The 20,010-nt window shown below is 50.5% G+C and overlaps 1 protein-coding gene across 1 annotated transcript in view; it reads right to left on the bottom strand.

Annotated features, from left to right (window-relative positions):
* Positions 1–20,010, bottom strand: part of DNAH9 (dynein axonemal heavy chain 9) — a gene marked incomplete at its 5' end in the record, with an annotated part of 134,750 nt that overhangs the window by 84,951 nt on the left and 29,789 nt on the right. Inside the window, 13 exons of the mRNA XM_084218566.1 lie at positions 400–639; positions 1,542–1,644; positions 2,695–2,860; positions 5,974–6,181; positions 7,177–7,350; positions 9,422–9,596; positions 10,858–11,005; positions 11,816–11,924; positions 12,968–13,095; positions 15,257–15,467; positions 16,391–16,678; positions 18,050–18,188; positions 18,488–18,645. Coding sequence (XP_084074692.1) covers positions 400–639; positions 1,542–1,644; positions 2,695–2,860; positions 5,974–6,181; positions 7,177–7,350; positions 9,422–9,596; positions 10,858–11,005; positions 11,816–11,924; positions 12,968–13,095; positions 15,257–15,467; positions 16,391–16,678; positions 18,050–18,188; positions 18,488–18,645 — 2,247 coding nt within the window. The remainder of the gene's footprint in view (positions 1–399; positions 640–1,541; positions 1,645–2,694; positions 2,861–5,973; positions 6,182–7,176; positions 7,351–9,421; positions 9,597–10,857; positions 11,006–11,815; positions 11,925–12,967; positions 13,096–15,256; positions 15,468–16,390; positions 16,679–18,049; positions 18,189–18,487; positions 18,646–20,010) is intronic.

Raw genomic sequence — 20,010 nt, 5'->3', positions numbered from 1 at the left:
CGGACCCCCACACCCACACCATGGGGTGGGGATCACCAAGACAAGCCCAGCTCCAGCACCCTGCCAACTGCTGGAAGGGCTGGGGTCAGGAGCCCAAAGCTCTCTCCAGTTTGTCCTTTTTCCAGCCAGAGGACGCTTCAAAACCCTCAAAATCCACACCTCCCTCTGGAGCTGTGCCACAGAGGAGGCTGGAAAGGAAACAGTCATGGGTGATGGCTCTGGAATCCATTCAAAACCAACCAGGGGTCAGGGCATGGCCCCAGGTCACCCCCTGAGCTCAGGGGACACCCACACTGTGTCACTACTGAGTGGGACACTGTGTTCAGCTCACCAAGGGCCCTCAGCTGCCTGTGACACAGGGACAAACTCCAAATGGCACAGGACAGGAGCTGCACTTACTTGGAAGATATTGGAGAAGTCTCTGAGGTTGAAGACATAGTGGAACTTGACGGCTGTTGGCAGGAAAGTGGCAGCCACCTTCCGATGCAGCCCCAGGGCCAGGGCAATGAGCTGCTGGGCTGATTTCTGCACAGCCTCTGAGAAGTTCCCTCTGGCCAGGTGCTGCACTAAAATGGTGCTGTAGATCCTGGACAGGGAGTCCTGGTCAGGGCTGGAGAGAGCGAAGACGCAGAAGTGACGCTGAGGAAGAGAAAATCAGAGGTGGAAAGGTCAGAGAGATGGAAGCCACCTCCCAGGTCAGTGCCCTTTCTGTGGCTGGACACAGCACTGAACAATCTCATCTGGGCTCCACTTCCCAGGAAAGGCTGGCCCAGAGGATCTTTGGAGGTCCCTTCCAACCTGGGATGCTCTATGATCCCATGACTTGAAATCCACCAGAACTATGTTCCCTCTCCAAATTCCCAGCAGAGGACAGCTGGCAGGAGACACCTTCTGCTGCCTGAACACGAGATTTTCAGGGGCATTTCACAAGGGAAGCTCAGTCCACTGAAGAGCTGAGAGGTCTGAATGCCCCACAGAGCCCTGGTGAAGCCAGGCCTGTCTCTGGCAGGAGCAGCCCCTGGAAGGTGCCACCTCCCAGAAGACCCTTTGTTGGTGAGGAACTTGCAGAGGAAGAGAACATAGAATGGGTAAGGTTAGAAAAGACCTCTGAGATCAAGTCCAACCTTTGAACAAATCTCAAGCATACTGTAGAGCACCATTTTGGAGTTCATCTTCGAACTCATCCAGAGTTGGTGACTCCACCACTTCCCTGGGCTGCAACTTCCAATGCCTGACCACCAAAAGACTTTCAAGAACTCTGGTCCAGCAGTAAGTATCAGCTGGAGGAAGGTAAAATCTGCCTGTCTGAACCAGAAGTTTTCCTGAGAGTGGGTGTCCAGCTGCCTGGGAACTTGTGACTTCTTCCCCCCACTGAGCAGCAAAACAAGAGGAAACACAAAGAAGGGAGAAATTCCATCAGGAATTAGTCACTTCACGTTGTTTCCACTGATTGAATGACAGCAGGATCTGCCACAGGTTCTTCTGGAGCCTTGAGCCTGAACAACCCACCCAAAAACCAGGGCCATGGAGCAGGGCTTTACCTGGAGCCGGGGGTTGATGGTGAAGCTCCCTGCGGTGGGGTTCATGCAGGACACGTACTGCACATTGCTGATCTCCTTCAGGGCCAGCCTGCTCCTGTCATACCTTGGGGCACAGCAAAAGCCACAGGTGGTGACCACACAGCCCTGGGTGTGAGAATCCACGTCTGCCTGGCTGGCTCAGTTGGTAGAGCACGACACTCTGAATCTCAGGGTCATTGGGGGCCAGCTGTAAGTAATCCATGTCTGGATGGGCTGTACAGGTCCAATCCAGCAAACTATGGACCTCAGCCCACAGGATCTTACAGGGACAAAGGCAAAACACCAGAGGTGCTCTTCTCCACGTGGGGACCAATGTCCTGCCTTTATTTCCAAGGTGGGCAAAAAGAGGGCTTTGCCTCATGGGGGGAGACTTTTAACCCAGGGGTGGAGGAAGAGGAGCACAGCCAATGGGTGTCACAGACACATTTTATGAAAAATCTTTTCACTAGGATCTTTTCTCCTGAGAAGCCTCAGAAACTAAATGTAGACAATGATTATCTGCTGCTGTGGAATGCAACAGGGGCATCTGTGATTGGTCTCATGTGGTTGTTTTAAATTAATGGCCAATCACAGTCCGGCTGGCTGCAGTGTACAACACTCCACTCTCCTCCCAAAGCACTGCTGCAGGTTTGCTACAGATTACCTGTGCCTGGAAAATGACTGTTTGCTGCTGCCTGGCCGAAATCAGCACCAGGAGCTCACAGCAGGGGCAGTCTGTGACCTCCCTCCATGCCCAGGGAATGTTTGCTGGGGACATGGGACAGCCCAGGGTGGTCTCCTCACCCACAGCCTCCCAGCCAGCTCCAGCTCCACCACAGGATGGGAAGAGGGCTCTGCATCCATCTCAAACCCTGTTCCCAACACCAGACTGGACAGAAAGGTCTCAGCCCATATTTGCACCCATCATCTTGTGTTTCACCCACTAAAGACCGTGAACTTTGGCTTTTATAGGTGTGGCAATCAGTAGTGTTATAGAATCTTTTGTTAGATGATAGATTAAGGGAAATACGGGCTTCAATCCAATATTCTACTTCTGCTTTTTGGCTTCCCTTGCTTTCAGCAGTGCAGACCTGCCAGTTAGCCCCCCCAGAGCAGAGGCCCAGCAGCCTCGTACCAGTGGCCATAGTCCAGGTGCTGCCTGAGCAGGGTGTGGGGCTGCACGGTGCCGTAGGCGTCCACCTGGGGCATGTTCAGGTCATCCATGAAGTACACCAGCCTCTTGGTGCCTGGGGGGCCGTAATTCCTGCCAGCCTTTTTGTCCAGAGGCTTCTCCAGCACACCTGCAGGGGCAGGAGGGACAGGGATGAGCGCTCTGCCCGCTGCAGGGAGCCCAGCCCTCCCAGCTCACCTGTTTGGGGCTTTTAGGAAGGAAGAGCATGGAGAGAAAACTCATTTGGAAGCTCTGGAAAATTCCCATTTGTTTTAGCAGAAGGCTGAGGTTATGTGCTGCTCTGGACTGGAGCATATTGGGAATATTTACAATGCTGGAGTGATATTTAATGCAGATCACCCCAGACTGCTGCACAAAATGTTTTATAGGTTATTGATTTCTTTCACTGCGGCCTGAGCAACCTTTACTGCCTCGGGAAGGGGCAAAGCAAACAGCAGCAGCTTTTCTGGGCCCTGGGCTGAATTTCCTGCCAGGGGTTTGCTTGGAGCCCATCCTCAGCCCCAGGTGCTCCCAGCCCTCCTGGAGATGGAGGCAGAATTTATTTCACTGACACAGTTTGGGGTTATCACCAGTCCTGTAAGCAGCAGCAAGGCAAGGAGCAATTCTTTGTAATTAGGGACAACTGGGAGTTTTGATAAAAATTTTGTGCAAATGCACACTTCAGCCATCCCTTATCAAGGGCAAAAGTTATTAGGGAAAATTTATATTCTGGGTTTTTTTTTTTTTCAGACCACGGATCTTTTAAAATCCCATTTGTTTCCTGCTTGGGTGCCCTGCAGACAGCCTGGTTACCCACTAAGAATTCAGCTGTTTTCTTGTCACAGACACTTCTGCACAAAGCCATGAATTGTGCTTAGGAAAATGATAGATTTTTCCTCAGTGGAGTCTCTCTCCCCCTTCAATAAAACCACAATATTTGAAATTTCTGGTAGCAAGTCAAATTAAGTGTTTCAAATAAGCATTTAATTTAAATTTAATTAGGCCTTAATTAACACATAAAATCAGCCCTTTTCGAGGTTAAACAAGGATGCAGGAGATTCATCATAGTGAAATGCAATTACTGGGGATGAAGTGACATGTTTGTGGAAGTTGCATTTTAATTCAAAGCTTATCCCACAATAATCCTGCAGGGCCCCTGCTCTGGGCTCCTGACACATCCCCATCAGCCCCTCAAACACTCACTGCACACCAAACTTGGCAAAGGTGGCCCCTCTCACCCTGCTGGCTATGGGGGAAAGAGTACCCAACCCCACAACCCAACATTTATTGTCATTTTCTCCAGGCAGATCTGGAGGGGGAAGGTGGGGAATGAGGGCAGGGATGGAGCTGATGGAGGAGCAGAGGTCCAAGAGGGCAAGGAGCAGCACTCCAGAGCTCCAGGCTCCACAGGCAGTGGAGTTGGTCAAAATACACCAAAGAAAATCCCCAAACCGTGCCCAGGTTTGGGCACAGAGAGAATCTGGCTCCTTTTAACCCCCATGCACATGAAAATCTGTAAGCTCCAGGTCCACAAGGACTGTTTGAACCACATCCTTGTGCATTAAAAAAATCTCTGTCCCAACAGGCTCCTCAACTTAAAAATTCCTGGCTTTCAGGTTGGCTCTTTGCAAAGTAAATAAAAACTAGAATCCCAAACTGCTTTGGATTCCCATTTTACAAATCTAAAGAGGCACCTGCTGGGGAAGAAAAACAAGCAGCCAACTGACAAACTCCACAAAAAGGGACAAATTAACTAAAAAATGAGCAGTGGGGAAGGATGCCAGGCAGCATAAATCACACTTCCCTGTGATGAAGATGTGCTGGGCTCTGCAGAGGAAGGAAGGGGAGGGCTCAGCCCAGAGCAACAGGGACACCCTGTACCTGCCCCACACACTCACCTGGGCAGGTGGGGAACACCAGGGTCCCCAGCAGAGCCCCCTCCCCACTCCAGGAGGAAAAGGAAAAAGGGAGGTTGCAGCCACCACCCTGCCCATGGCTGTGACACTGGCCAGAAGGGGAGGGTTTACCCATTTTTTTTTTCTTGAAGGGCTTCCCTGGGGCAAGAAATTCCTCAGGGGTCTGAGCCCCCAGGTCAGCAAGCTCTGTGCCCCTGGGGAGGGGGTGGCAGCTGCTGCTTGGGACATGCTGGGTTGTGGCAGGACAGGAAGCAGGCCTGCACACAGCCATTAGCACCATCCTCACTGCTAATTGGGATGCAGTTCCCATCATTGCACCCCGAGGACAGTTTGGATCCTCTCCAAAAAACCCATCTCATTCTTCAATTCCAGCATGTTAAAAACACTTCAAGTCAAATACAAGCCATGAACGCCACGGCAGATTGAAGCCTGGGCTTTGGCACAGCCCTGAACCAGAGTGGTGGGGGTAAGAATGCAAATCCTCAGGTTGGGAAACATCATCTCCACAAAAGCAGGGCTCTGCTGAGCAGAGAGCTTCACTGTGGGGCTGTGAGTGTGCCCACAACAGCATGGGTAACTCACCCATGGGTCTGTCCTTGAGTTTCCCAGGGCACATCCTGCTCCAAACCACAATGGATGCCCCAGGAATGGCACAGAATCACACAATGATGGTGTGACACAGAATGGCACAATGATGGTGTGACACAGAACTACAGAATGGCACAGAATGGCACAATGATGGTGTGACACAGAATCACACGATGGTGTGACACAGAATCAGAGAATGGCACAGAATGGCACAGAAAGGCACAGAATCACACAATTATGGTGTGACACAGAATCACAGAATGGCACAATGATGCTGTGACACAGAATCACAGAATGGCACAATGATGGTGTGACACAGAATCACAGAATGGCACAGAATGGCACAATGATGGTGTGACACAGAATCACACAATGATAGTGCGACACAGAATGGCACAGAATGGCACAATGATGGTGTGACACAGAATCACACAATGATAGTGTGACACAGAATGGCACAGAATCACACAATGATGGTGTGACACAGAATCACAGAACGGCACAGAATTAACCCAGCTGGAAAAGACCTTTGAGATTATCCAGTCCAATCTTTGACCTAACACCATCCTGTCACTAAACCACGGCACTGAGTGCCACATCCAGGCTTTGTCCAACACCTCCAGGGACGGTGACTCCCCCACCTCCCTGGGCAGCCCATTCCACTGCCCAACCACCCTTTCAGTACAGAAACTCCTCCTGATATCCAACCCTAACCCCCGAGCACGGGTCAAGAGCTTACCTTGCAGCATGGCAGAGGTGGTGTAGTAGTTCAAGGGCACCTTCTTGACCAGGAAGAGGTCTGTGTCCAGCGAGCAGAGCGTGTCCCCCAGCAGCACAGACTTGCCCGTGCCAGCAGTGCCCACCAGCAGCACGGGGCGGCGGCGCTGCAGCAGCCTGGCCACCAGGAACCGCACCCGAACCGTCTCGGCCGTGGGCACCAGGCAGGCCTGGGGGCACAGCACCCACCTCAGTGCCCCCTGATGCCCTGATACCTTCAAGGTTTGCAGCCTTTTAGGGAAGGAATGATGTGCTGCTGCCAGCCATTCAAATCTATCTTTTCAGGGGAACCCCTGTGTCACGGACATATTTTATAAAAAAATCCATTCATCAGGATCTTTTCTCCTGAGAAGCTGAGAGGCCTCAGAAATGAAATGCAGACAATAATTATCTGCTGCTGTGGAATGCAACAGGTGCATCTCTGATTGGTCTCATGTGGTTGTTTTTAATTAATGGCCAACCACAGTCCAGCTATCTCGGACTCTCTGGTCACTCACAAGATTTTATCATCATTCCTTTCCTTTCAAGCCTTCTGATGAAATCCTTTCTTCTATTCTTTTACTATATTTTTAATATAGCATTTTCTTTTAATATAATATGTATCATAAAATAATAAATCAGCCTTCTGAAACATGGAGTCAAGATTCTCACCTCTTCCCTCGTCCTGGGACCCCTGCAAACACCAGCACACCCCTGGGAGCAGCACCTGCATCCCCCCACAAAATCACCTTACTAAATCAGTAATGATTTTTACAAGTGACCTGCTCACTGTGGCACTTCTGAAAAAAACAGAGGAGTGCAACTGCCAACCACAATTTACTACCTGAGGAACTTTTTTCTTGGCCCAAACATAAAACCATCTCTGTGTACAGCCACGAGAATGACAACAAGTCAGGGTGTCTCAGAGCCTTTGTCCCTGCTCTGTCTCACCACCCTGGGCACAGCAGCTCCCTGCCCCTGCTGTACATCACTGGTGTTTGGAAGATGGATGGAGGTTGTGCTGTTACAGCCAAAGCACAGCAAAAAAAAAGATGGGTGATTTAGTTGTGGCCAATAAAGAATTCCATCAGTGCCTGGCCTTTCACCAGACTTCATTGGAACACCCACGTTCAGTCACTGAAACACAGGAACTCCTCCAGCCCAGCAGCCTGCCAGGGTCACCTACCTGCAGTGGCACCTCTGGATCAAATTCAAACTGGGGAATAAGTTTAGACCAAGGCTCAAACTTCTTTGTTTCTGGATCCACGTAAAAGTCAAAGACTGTGCCGTGAGAAGGAAACTTGATTGTCTTGAATTCTGCCACCCACCACTTGCTGAACTCCACTCTGTAGTCCACCAGCTGCCAGATAAAGAGAGGAAAAATTAGGCAAATCCAGAGAAATTCATTAGAGATGGAGAATGTTATTTATCCCAGTCCACTAGAGTGGGATTAGTCCTTAAAAATATATTCCACAGCATAACAATCTTAGCCTTTTTCCTATTATTAAGGCTAATTTTTCATTTTCTTCATTTTTCCTCATCACTCCTATTTATTCCCCTAAATAATTCATCCTCTGTGTTGATCACTCCTAGTATGTCTGAGATTAGACAGATGGATCAATTTGAAAAAGAGAAATACGTGCCTGTGACTAAACAGACACTTGATTGATTTTTGGTGCCTACTCCTTCCAACAGACAAGGACACCACATCCATCTCCATCCGTGGCCATGGACAGTCAGAGCATGCATACCAAATCTCTTCCTCATAAATCACACCACCCTGCCAACACTTAGTTGTTGTTTTCTGGTTCTTTTCAAGCAGGAACAGCAGACCCCAGTTCAGCAAAGAATGGGAGAGGGGCTGCTGCCACAGAGCCCAGCCAGCTCCTGCTTTTCCCCTCCATGCATGGAGATTTTCAAGCATCTGAACTTTTTTTTGGGAGCTGGGGTGACGGTTTTTGCTTTAGACACTGAGTCAGGATTTGCAAAATGTGCTTAGTCCCTTTCCCTGCCTCTGGTCTCCTCTGTGAAACTGGGCCAGCCACTGTCTGAACCCTTCCCACGCAGAGCACAGGGACTGCAGCCCTCAGCCCTGGGGAGAAACAGGGGGGAAGGAGGGGGAAAGTGCTGCTAGAAAGATGTCTGGGAGAGAGCACATGCATCACTGAGCCGGTTTTAGCAGCACAGTTTGTTCCTGGGGCATCTCCATTAGGTCTCTCCTCCCCACAGCCACCACGCAGGTTTTTGGGAGCAGGTGGGACCAGGGACTGCTCAGCCTCCCTCAGGAAACCTGGCTTTGAACTGAGTGCCCTCTGCAAAGCTCCCCAAGCCACCACACATCAAAAGACCAGAGGATTTGAAAACCACGTTATTAGCATCCCAGATTCTGCAGTCTCGTGCTGCCCAGAGAGGCAGAATGACTGTAATCTCCTTCCTCCTGCTGTCACAACTCCTCAGCCCGGCAGCAGAAAGGGATGTGCAGCACTGCTAAAAGCTTTCTCACAGTGCTGGGAGGGGCTGAGCCCTTAAGTGGAGCAGTCCCAGCCCCACTCTATTGCCAGAATAGAGTGTGGAGCTCAAACTGCTTCCCTAACAAAAACCCCGTGTGGATTTCTGCTAATTTGAGGGCCTGGAAATGGCAAATCTATCATCTGGTTTTATAGAGGGGACCTGCTCCCCACCAACAAACACCGAGCAGTGGGAAGCCTTCCAGCCTGTTTCTCCTGACATTTCAGCAGCAAAAGGTCACCAGGAAGGGCACCTTCAGCAGGGAGCAATAAACAGCTTTTATATTGGATCGTTTTTCATCAGGCTCCCCCTCGCTCGGACGCCGCGCGCTCACGCTCTCCTCGCTGACATTTACAGAGCAGCAACGCCCAGAATCCTCCCAGAGGGATGCTGAGCCCGCTCCCAGCTCCTCCTGCTGTGCCAAGGCCCTGCCATGCCAGGGCTGGCTGCTGTGGCATGGGGATGCCATGTCCAAGTGCCACCAACCGTGCCCCAGACAGAGCGAGGGGCTGAAGTTCCTCTGCTGAGGCAGCTGCTGGGCAAGGAGCTATTTCTGAATTAATCCATGCCCCCCAGGCTTGGCTTAAAAGTCACCCTGCAGTGACAGAACCAGGGCTGTGGTTCCCCCAGCTGGCACACAGGCAATGGAGGGTTAAATCCTCCACCAGGACCACGAAAGCTGGTCTGGTTCTCACAGCCTGGAGGTGATGGCACCAAGGGAGCACCACGCTGGGCTGGGCCATTCTCCAGCGTTACCACCTGGATAATGAGGCCTTTCACAAAAGGGATTGTTCAGTTCAGGTTTCCAGGTCAAACAGCAGCACTGACACAGCTTTAGGTCTGGGAAAGTCGAAAAAAGCAGGGAAAAAACAAAGGCAATAAAAGGTCTACTGAAAGATGCTGATCTTCACATCCCTCCTTACCTGGTCCTGGAACATGGAGCCACCGAAGGCCCAGACAGCAGCAAAGACAAAGTAAAGTTCATAAAGCTCCTTGGGACAGTCAGGAGGTGTGTTGTCCTCTGTCAGCAGGCATTCCAGGAGGTAACACAGCATCTGAACCATGCTCTGCTCAGGAATGGGAATAATCTTCTTAAATCTGAGGGATGGAAAGGAAAACATAATTGGGAAACATAACTGGGTGAAGCACCAGGGCTGCTCCCAGCCCAGGAAAGCAAGGCAGGAATGCTTTGCCAGAATATCAGCATTTTCCTTGTCAGCAGGAAGAAGAGAACACCCATCCTCTGCCTGGCCCTGCTGGCACTGGCACACACTCACATAATAACAGTAATCAGAAGTTTCAGGCATTTAAAAACTTTGATCCTCTTGAAAGAAGTAAAATGGAGGAGTTGCTGAAGGCGATGATTTCCTGGGAGTGCCAGGAGTTCAAAAGCGGTCAAATAGAGGAGTAATAAAATAAAACCTTTCATCTTGCCATTTTACATTCATTTAAGCTACACTTACAGAATTCCAAACTAATATTGTAGCAGCACTGAAGTCCTCCATAAAGTAATTAGAGCTATTTGAAAGGTTGGTTCTACAATTTCTGAATTAAGCAAGCTACCAAAATACTCAGCTCGGGGCTGGTGCAGCTAATCCTGGGGATTTCGTGGGCTGACAATTGCTCAGCACAGAGAGCTGGAGATGCTTGATGGGCTTTGCTGCCAACAGCTTTAAAGTTTGGGCACCCAGAGAGCAGCTCCCAGAAAGATTCCCAACTCCCAGTCCCAAGGGGCAAGACTTGCACTCCTCCTGACACCTCCTCGTCGGGGCTGATGGTGCCCAGGTTCAGTTGCTCACTGACTTTTCTTCTTTTTCTTTTTTTAAGTGAAACTGCAGGTATGGGAAGCAAGCAGAGGATGGAGAATCACACAATCATAGGCTAGATTGGGCTGGAAGGGAACTTTTAAAAGTCATTTATTCCAACCCCCTGCCATGGCAGACACACCTTCCACTGTGCCAGGCTGCTCCAGCCCCATCCAGCCTGGCCTTGGGCACTGCCAGGGATCCAGGGACAGCCACAGATGCTCTTTGATTGGTTCCATGTGAATTGTTTTTAATTAACGACCAATCCCAGTCCAGCTGTGTCAGGACTCTAGTCAGTCATGGGTTTTTTATTATCATTCTTTTCTAGCCTTCTGATGTCTCCTTTCTCTTTCTTTAGTGTAGTTTTAGTATATAACTTTCTTTTTTATATAATTTTCTTTCTTTTTATATTATAATATATTAAATCAGCCTTCTAAGAACTTGGAGTCAGTTCTCATCTCTCACTTCATCCTGAGGACCCCCACAACACCACAACAATTAACAACCACCACCACCTGCCCTGGCAGGGGGACAGGAGCAGCCTGCAGCAGTACCTGGCTCTCAGGGTGTCCAGGCAGACGGGCAGGTACTTGTCAAACAGAATGGTCAGGTTGGCCCTCTCCGACTGCACCTCCCGCCGGTCAATCCAGCTGCTCACGGGGGCATTCCAGCCCAGGTCTGAGGGGTTGATGTACAGGATCCCTTGAGGTGCAGGAGAAGAGACAAGAGTAAGGACACAGAGGAGGCTTTCCCTTTTTCCACCAGAAACTTCCAGCTGCTCTCTGAAACAACTGAAACCCTGTCAAATGCACCTGGTCCCTCATTACCTGCCCCCTCCTCCTGCCCCACTGCAGAGGAGAAACATTCACAGTGAAGAGATGCAACTCAGGAAACCTCTTGTGACCCTGCCCCAAACTTGGAACCTGGTGTTGCCTGAGCCATGCTATTGCTCTGGGCACCAGACACCAAGGAACACCTTCATTGTCCATTCCCATTCACTGCTCCAAAAGCTCTTTGGGATAGAGGCTGCTCTCTCCTCATCAGGCACACACAGAGCTGTGCAGGAGAGTCCTCTCAGCAGTGCTGCAGCCATGACCCCACAGCAGCAGTAAGAACACTCTGAGTAAACCCCCCCAGATGACGGCAGACCCCGAGTGGGGCTGGGCTCAGGATCCTCCCAGCCCTGTGAACTTCAGGAACACTCCCTGCACACCACAGGCAGCTGTGCTCCCAGCCTGGCAGCATTCAAAGAATCCCAGAATCACTGGGTTGGAAATGATCTTCAAGATCATTGAGTCCAACCCAGCCCCAGCACCTCGACACCCAGTGCCACATCCAGGCTTTGTTAAACACACCCAGGGATGGTGACTCCACCACCTCCCTGGGCAGAACATTCCAGAATGTTATCACCCTTTCTGTAAAACCTTTTTCCTGATATCCAGCCTGTATTTCCCTTAAGAGTGGCCAACAGAAGGCTGGTGAGAGCCCCAGGTGTGGCCCAGCAGGACCCACCTGCCCGGGACACGGTGGCCGGGGTGGCCGTGCGCAGGTGGCTGATCTCAAACAGCAGCCTCATCGTGGGGTTCAGAGGGATCCTCTCGTTGCTGGCCAGGGTCAGCACCTGCATGTGCAGACAGACAGACAGACAGCCTGAAGCTCTGCCAGGAACAGGAATGAAGAGTGTTCAGCACGTGGCACTGCTGGGCTTGGCTGCCCAGCCCAGCTCAGCTCCTTGAGGCACGGCAGCAAAGGGCTGCAGCCCCAGCAGGACAAGGGGGGATCCTGCCCCTCTGCCCCATCCAGGCCAGACCCCACCTGCAGAGCTGCCCCAGCCCTGGGCTCAGCACAGGAAGGACCCGGAGCTGCTGGAGAGAGCCCAGAGGAGGCACCAGGATGAGCAGAGGGATGGAGAAGCTCTGTTAGTTCTCAGGCTGAGAAAACTGGGGGTGTTCAGCCTGAAGAAGGATCTGGGGTCACCTTACTGTGGCCTTGTGGTACCTGAAGGGGCTCCAAGAGAACAGGAGAGAGGCTTTGGACAAAGGCCTGGAGTGACAGGACATAGGGGAATGGCTCCCACTGCCAGAGGGCAGGGATGGATGGGATATTGGGAATTAGGAATTGTTCCCTGGCAGGGTGGGCAGGGCCTGGCACGGGGTGCCCAGAGCAGCTGGGGCTGCCCCAGGTTCCCTGGCAGTGTCCAAGGGACAGGGCTTAGAGCAGCCTGGGACAGTGGAAGGTGTAGGGGCTGGGATGGGCTGAGCCTTAAGATCCCTTCCAGCCCAAACCATTCTGTGATGCCAGGACATGATTTCTGACAGGCACAGAACATTCCTTCTCTCTTCCACAACCCAGAATCCAAAGCACTTCCTGAGGGTGGGGAAAAGACAGAATTATGTACCTGCCCTACTTCTAAAGGGCCTGAAGTTATGATCAGGACATTTGCAATTACTCAAATGCACGCTGCCTCTCCAGAAAAGGGAAATTCCAATGAAAACAAGCTCTAAGTTATTTCCCTCATGCACCATTACCTTTATGCAATATGGTTTGGTGTGTCTGAAGAAGCACAGCTGCATTATTCCAGGAGATGTTATTACAATCTGCATTTCTCCCAGGCTGAATCATCCCCGACAAGGAATACCTGCTTCTTTACCTGACATCCATTACCTTATTATCATCCATCACAGTGTTCAGAGATTCAATCCACATTGGATCAATATCTCCATCTAGTACCATCCACTTGGGACCATCATGTGAGATGTTGGCCAGCTCTCTCATGATTGATGAAAACAGTCCTGGGAGAGTGACATGAATATGTTGATGAACAGTGAAGTTGTCACCTGCTCTAACAGATTTTTTCAGATCTTCCTAAAAATTGTGCTTTCCCCTTAAACATTCATGACTCTTTGCATTTGGGCATAAATAATACTGCTATCTGCTTTGAAGAAAAAAAATATTATCAGAGTTATTAACCCTGAGAATGACTGTGGGCCTCCATGAGTTTCATTCCCACTGAAAACCATAAGACACAGGAAAAATGAAGAGCAGATACTCAGAGAAAACAAACCCCACAAACTACACAATGCAGAGAAAACCATCTGAATATGCCCTGGAAATTCTTATATTTTGGTTTTTTTTTCCTGTGGCTTGAAGTATATCAGGAAAAGCAAAGTGCTTTGAACACTGGGTCATGGCTTTAGTGAGACTGAGGGGAGAACAAGCCCAGACTGACATTGAGTGACAGAACAAAATGTCAGTAAAATCAAGGAGACAGAGAATATACAGAGTCTCAAGGGGAGTAAATAATGAATGCTAAGAAGAGTGAGAAGCTGGGAACAGAGCAGAAGTACTGCAGGGCAAATGAGAGCTCCACAAAAACCATCACTCTCCTCCACACGAGGAAATACCTAGGGAAAGGCTGGTCTGCATGAAGGAACATCAGGCAAGCATTAAAAGCAGCCTCTCTGCTGGTGAATTGTGACAGGCACGCTTTTTGTTTCTCCAGGACCAGCTATTCCCTCGTGATGCAGGTCAGGAGCCGCCGGTGGCACTGCATGACCGAAACAAAGCTTGTGCAGAACAGCTCGGCCACACAGCTGCAGAGGGGCTCACAGATAAATAACACCTCCCTGGCTCTGCTTGCACTCCATTCCTCATGCTGGACACAGCTTAGAAACCTCTCCAGCCCTGCCAGTGCCAGCAGCAGCTCCTGCCTGGGAGCACCACAACCACAGCAGCAGCTGGAGGGAAGTGCCCCTCTCCCAACCTCGGGCATCCACACCACAGAGGGGTCTTGGGATATGAAAGGAGAGTTTGGTTCTACAAATAACACTTTTAGCATTCCCTTGTGGGACCTTTTTCCACCTAACATGTGCAAGCTTCCCAGCTGCTGGCAGTGAAATGAGTGACAGGATGAACTCGGGAAGAGGAAAAAGGAGGAGCTGATCCATAAGGGGACACATCCTCTCCTGTCAGGCTGTGCTGAAAATGGCCTAGCTGCTTTTTGGCACCAAGAAACAACATTTCCAGGAATGGTTAATGCAGAAAATGTCTGCCTTGAGCCATCAGAGAGGAGCCCTGTAAATTCTCTTGAAACATTAGAGATTGAGAACACTGGACAGCCACCTGCCAGCGTTTCTCCTGCTGTCCAGTGCCACCCACAGCCCCTGATCCACAATCCCCAACGTGCAGCTCTCTGCAGAGGGCTGGCTGCATCCCACACTTCCCTCTGTCACTTTGATTTAGGGTCCCCAATCACAATTAAAAAGAAATTAACCCTGGCACTGGAGCGGAGCAGGGGGCAGGAGGGGTGGTGGCAGGGGAGGTGGTGGCAGCTCCTCTCCTGGAGACCTCTGGCCAAGGATGATTTATGGAGCTGTCCTCTCTCACCTCCCCCTCAGCTCCCAGAACAGCCACCCAGGGAATCAAAGCTGCCTTTCTGGATTAGTCACAAGCCAACGTTCGCACTCTGCATCTCTGTAATCTTTCAGCAGGTCTTAAATGCTCATCTCATCCTCCTCAGGAGCAATCAGGATCAACAGACTGGCAAACACCGTGTGCTGGAGATCAGGCAGGGATATTCAGGGGAAAAACACCTCCCAAAGGCTGCTGGGCATGTCCAGCCATAGAAACCTGGCAATGGCACTTCTGGGGGGGCCCCAGTGCACAGCACAGGGCAGGAGGGAATTCTCTCCCATCAGCAGCCGAGCCCCAAAAAACAATCTGCCTCAATTAGGAATTGGGAAGTGCTGGTGTTAACAAACATGATGATTATCCTTATGGCAAAAAGATAAATTCCCAAAAAGCTGTGACACCCTACACATCCTTCCAACAGCAAACCCTCACAGGGCTGGGAGCAGCACCTGGGCTGTGAGACCTGCACACAGAGACCCATCATCAGGAGCTTCATTAAAATCCCCTTTTGATCTCCAAATTCAGCCACAAAAGGACATTTACCATCTCTCCACTCCCTCGTTGCTGGGTTAATGATGCCGAAGAGCTCATCATTGGTGACTGCTTTGGGGTTGAGGTCTGTCCACACAGGCCGGCGCTTCATCCTCTGGTAGGTTTTGTGCAGGGACCTCAGCACCTGAGACTTGCCCGTGCCTGCAGCCCCCACCACGAACACGGAGTGCCGGACACTGAGCAGCTCCTCCAGCTGCACCACCTGGGAAACAGCCCAGAGCTCAGACAGACACGCCAAAGGGAAGTTCAGATGTGCAAATCCAAAGGAAAGAGTCCCTGTCCATGGCTTAGGGTTGGGATGAGATGTCCTTTAAGGTCCCTTCCAACCCAAAGCATTCTGTGAAATTAGCTCCCATTGGGTCACAAATTTCTATACAAGAGCCCCAGACACACAAAGGGATTTGACTCCCAGTTTGGTCTGACCACTCAAACCAGGATGGCGAAATCCTGAGGAAGCAGACAAACCTCCAGCACTTCATCCTCTGGTAGATTTTGTGCAGGGACCTCAGCACCTGAGATCTGCCTGTGCCTGCAGTCCCCACCACGAACACAGAGTGCCGGACACTGAGCAGCTCCTCCAGCTGCACCACCTGGGAAACAGCCCAGAGCTCAGACAGACACGCCAAAGGGACGTTCTGTGATTGTAGAGAACCCTCTTGGAAGAGGCAAGGATGGTTGAGAAAACCCAGCTGAGCTGATGATGGTGCAGGTAGAACAGTGTCACCATGATATTTTATGAAAAATCCCTTTGCCAGGATTTTTTTTTCCTGGGAAGCTTCAGCCTCTCCGTGTTTTGCTGCTTTGGAATGTGATTTGGAGAACTGTTTACCCAGCATATGAATTGTTTTTACTTAATTACCAACCCCAGTCCAGCTGTGTCAGATCCTCTGATCAGTCACAGGTCTTTACTATTCATTCTTGTCTAGCCTCTTTCTTGGTATAATAATATAATATAATTTTGGTATATAAACTATATATAGCCCTTATAGTATAGTTTTAGTATACAATTTAATTTCATAAAATATAATTTCATAAAATAATAAGTCAGCCTTCTGAGAACAAGGAGCATCTCTCACTCTGGAGCCCAACAACCCCACAAGAGAGCAGAACATCCCTTGGCCTTACTTTGAGCACAAAGTTGTCCTCAGGCTGCAGCCGCAGCTCCAGCACAGCCTCCTTCACCACGGCCTCGAAATCCAGGTCGCGCTTCCGAGGCACGTCCAGGGCAGGGAACAGGTCCCCAACGAGCCCCATGAACACTGGCACGTCATCTGTCACGATCTTGGGGACGTTGAAGTCGCGGAGGGAGCGCATCAGGACCTGCTCCTCGGGCCGCCCGGGGTCGGCGCGCTTCAGGGAGCCGGCCACCACCAGCACCGACTTGATGGCCCGCAGACCCCAGTCATAGTGGTCCTGTGTGAGGGGAGAAAGAAGTAAAAACAGGGGTGAGTTTATGCCCAGGCAGGGGTAAAAAACAGCAGTCCCAGCTGCCAGAGCTGTCAGCAATGGAAATGCAGCCAAATTTGTTATTTGTGTGGTGGCTAGAGACCTCCACCAGCCTGAGTCTCCATTTCACAAGGTGAGCTATCCACTAGAGAGCATCAAATAATTCAGTGTTCATGCCATCACATGGGCTCAGAGCTGGCACCAAGTCAGCAGTAGGACTTGGCCTCCAGAGACCTAAGCAATTCTTCCCCTAATCCCTAAAAACTCGGCCTTTGTGCAGGTTAAGCAAGACCTACCAGAGCCCTAGATCTGCAGGAGCTACAGAGATGGAAGGCTTGTTAGTCCATTCTGAGGCCTCAGACACCCAAATTTCTCCATCAGCAGGTTACCAGGGACATTTGGTCCTGGGGACAGTCCACCAAGCAGGGCAGGGAAGATGCTGCTAGAATGGAATCCTAAAGAGGCATGAGAAGAACTCTCAAGCCAACAAGCAAGTCCTTCTCTTTGTGCTCCATTGAGACCCTGCAGAGCACAGCCCAACAGCTTGGCTGCTTTGTGTGGGAGGCCAAAGCTCCCACAGGGCCTCCAGCTGCACAGCACTAATTTTCTGTGACAAGGCAGAAACCCACCCCAGCTCATGCTGGCAGAGCCAAGATCAGGTTTTCCATCTGGAGTCCTGATTCAACTCACCCCAGCTTTGTTCTGTGTAGACAATGCCAAGTTAAAATCTGATTAACCAGGGTTTTGCACTAGAGGTGACCTTAAATGGTCAACACTTGACATGGAAGAGAAGTATTTAGTTGGACTAAGAGAGGAACAGTGATCATGAACCCCTTGCAGGCAGGAGAATCAATAGCAACTAAGAGAAAAAGCAAAGGGTCACTGAATACTGCACCAGCCATGGTGGCATTTGAGGCTTTTGGAAAATCTCTCAAATTCAAAAATTAGCGAGGTTAATGCAGCTGATCAAATGCTTCTGTCCCTACAGATCCTCCAGGAGAGCAGCTTGAAAATATCATTGCTCTGCTGATCACAAATCCTACCTTGTGCCAGCAGCTGCCACAAGGGCAGTCAGTAACTAAAAGCTGTGAAGCTTCAGCCCTGGAGGTGCATGGCAGTGTCACATCCCTGATTTTGGGGATCCAGAGCAGAGTGTCACATCCCTGATTTTGGGGGATCTAGAGCAGTATCACATCCCTGATTTTGGGGATAAATAGCAGAGTGTCAATCCCTGATTTTGGGGATCTAGAGCAGAGTGTCACATCCCTGATTTGGGGGATAAATAGCAGAGTGTCACAACCCTGATTTTGGGGACCCAGAGCTCACCAGAGGGCTCACCTGCTTGGACAGGAGCTCCTTGCAGAGTTGGTAGAGCGTGATGAACTTCCTGGCCAGGGCCCGGGCCTGGAGGAAGCCCTCAGCCACCAACATAATCTCACAGATCAGCTCAAAGTCTGGCACAACCATGGCACAGGGCCTAGGGAGACAGGCAGGAAAGGATTGCAGAGCAGTGGATTTGTAGCTTTACCTTCCAGGTCCTCTCCAGTGAGCCACTGGAGACTCTCCCAGTCTGCCCACACTGCCTTTCCCACGGCACAGGACAGAGCTCCCTTGTCCTCCCTGAGCATTCCCTGGTCCAGGCTTGGTGCACATGGCTGAAACAGTCTGTGACTCCACAATGCCAGTGAATTTCCCAAGAAAATGAAGCCTGGATGTTCCAAAAGACAATTTCTGCCAGTTTTATCACACAGGTCACAAAACCTGACCTCTACTCACCTGAAGAGAGCTTTTAAATTCTCAGGTAGCTCGGTTCGTCCTGCATAGCCAGGGTTCATGGTGATGAAAATCCCGACTGAGGGGACTAAGTTAATGTCTTCTCCAAGAAAATTGAAGGATTTCTTCTTCTCCCGGATGGCATCCTGCACGCTCTTCACCTGGGAACCAAGGCAGTGTCACTGCTGGTGTTCAGGTGTGAAAACCCCCAGACAGCCCTGCTGCCCTGCCTACACTTGGCCCATGATAACAGGGGATTATCACTGCTCTGGTCTGGGTTTGTACTGACCACATAAAGCTTTCTACACTGTTTGGGGTAAACCTGTGTGTCTCCCACCACAATCCAACTGTGGCAAAGCAGAAAAGGGCTGAAGAGACTGGGCACTCAAACTGAAAAGAGTTGCAAGAGTTTGCTTCATAAGACACTTGGCTGGTCTTTTCTACCTGTCTGATTGCAGCTTTGTTCTTCTCATCCCCCACTTTCCAAAGAGGTCTGTTAAAGCCAGACCACCTCACTGCCCACCTTCCATTCCCATGGAGTGAGCCACAAAATCCCAGGAGCACCAGATTGGAAGAGACCTTTCAGATCGAGCCCAACCCAGCCCCTGGCACCCAGTGCCACATCCAATACTTGGATAAACACATCCAGGGATGGTGGCTGCCCCACCTCCCCGGGCAGACCATTCCAACACTTTATCACTTTTTTTGTACAAAAACCTTTTCCTTAACAGCAAACAGAGTCAGGCCACCTCACTGCCCACCTCCCATTCCGAGTCCCTTAGAGCCAGACCCTCCTTCCCCTTCCCAAGGGAGCAGCCCTTGCAGCCAGCTCTCCTCCTCACTAGCACCACTTCACCAGGGAGGAATTTATCTCTGCCCTAAACTCACCCGTTTACCACCTTAGAGCAAAGCAATTAAGGGAGTTTCTCAGTGTAAGGACTCACATCGACAGGAGCTGCATGACTAAGGCAGCCAATTAACCATCACCATGGTTACCCTCTAATAGCAGCAGAGGCGATGATGGAGTGACAGCCCTGCTCACTCAGACACCACGCTCCAGCCAGGAGCCAGGGAATCATTAGCAGCTGAGTCATATCTGGGCTTCTTTTGTTCAGCTTCCCCTTTTATTTTAAGATCCTGAAAGATGTTTTTCAATGACAAGTTTAAGCCAGAACCTGATGGAAGGGAAATGGAGAGGGAAGGACACACAAACACCTGGACCTGCCTGGGATTTCTCTGGGACATCAGAGGAGGTACAATGATGAGACAAAGAGAGATGAGAGTGAGGAGTTCATGGAGGGGTTCAGAACAATTCCTCTGACCAAGGCATTTACAGAAGTGTAGAAACTTCTGGGCTCTAGACCTTAATTTCTGCAATGCCAACCCCCAAAGTGGGTCTAGGAAGAATTCAGCACCTCAGTCAAACACTGGGATCCCAAAACCTGCACTCACAGCTGACACAGGGGACCAGAAGAACTTTGATATTGTAGCAACTCAATTTTCAGCACTGAAGTTCCCCAAGACTC

Source organism: Fringilla coelebs (assembly GCF_963513975.1).
Source record: "Fringilla coelebs genome assembly, chromosome: 19".
Taxonomy (NCBI): domain Eukaryota; kingdom Metazoa; phylum Chordata; class Aves; order Passeriformes; family Fringillidae; genus Fringilla; species Fringilla coelebs.
The sequence above is the reverse complement of the archived record's forward strand: the minus strand, read 5'-3'. Positions and strand labels throughout refer to the sequence as shown.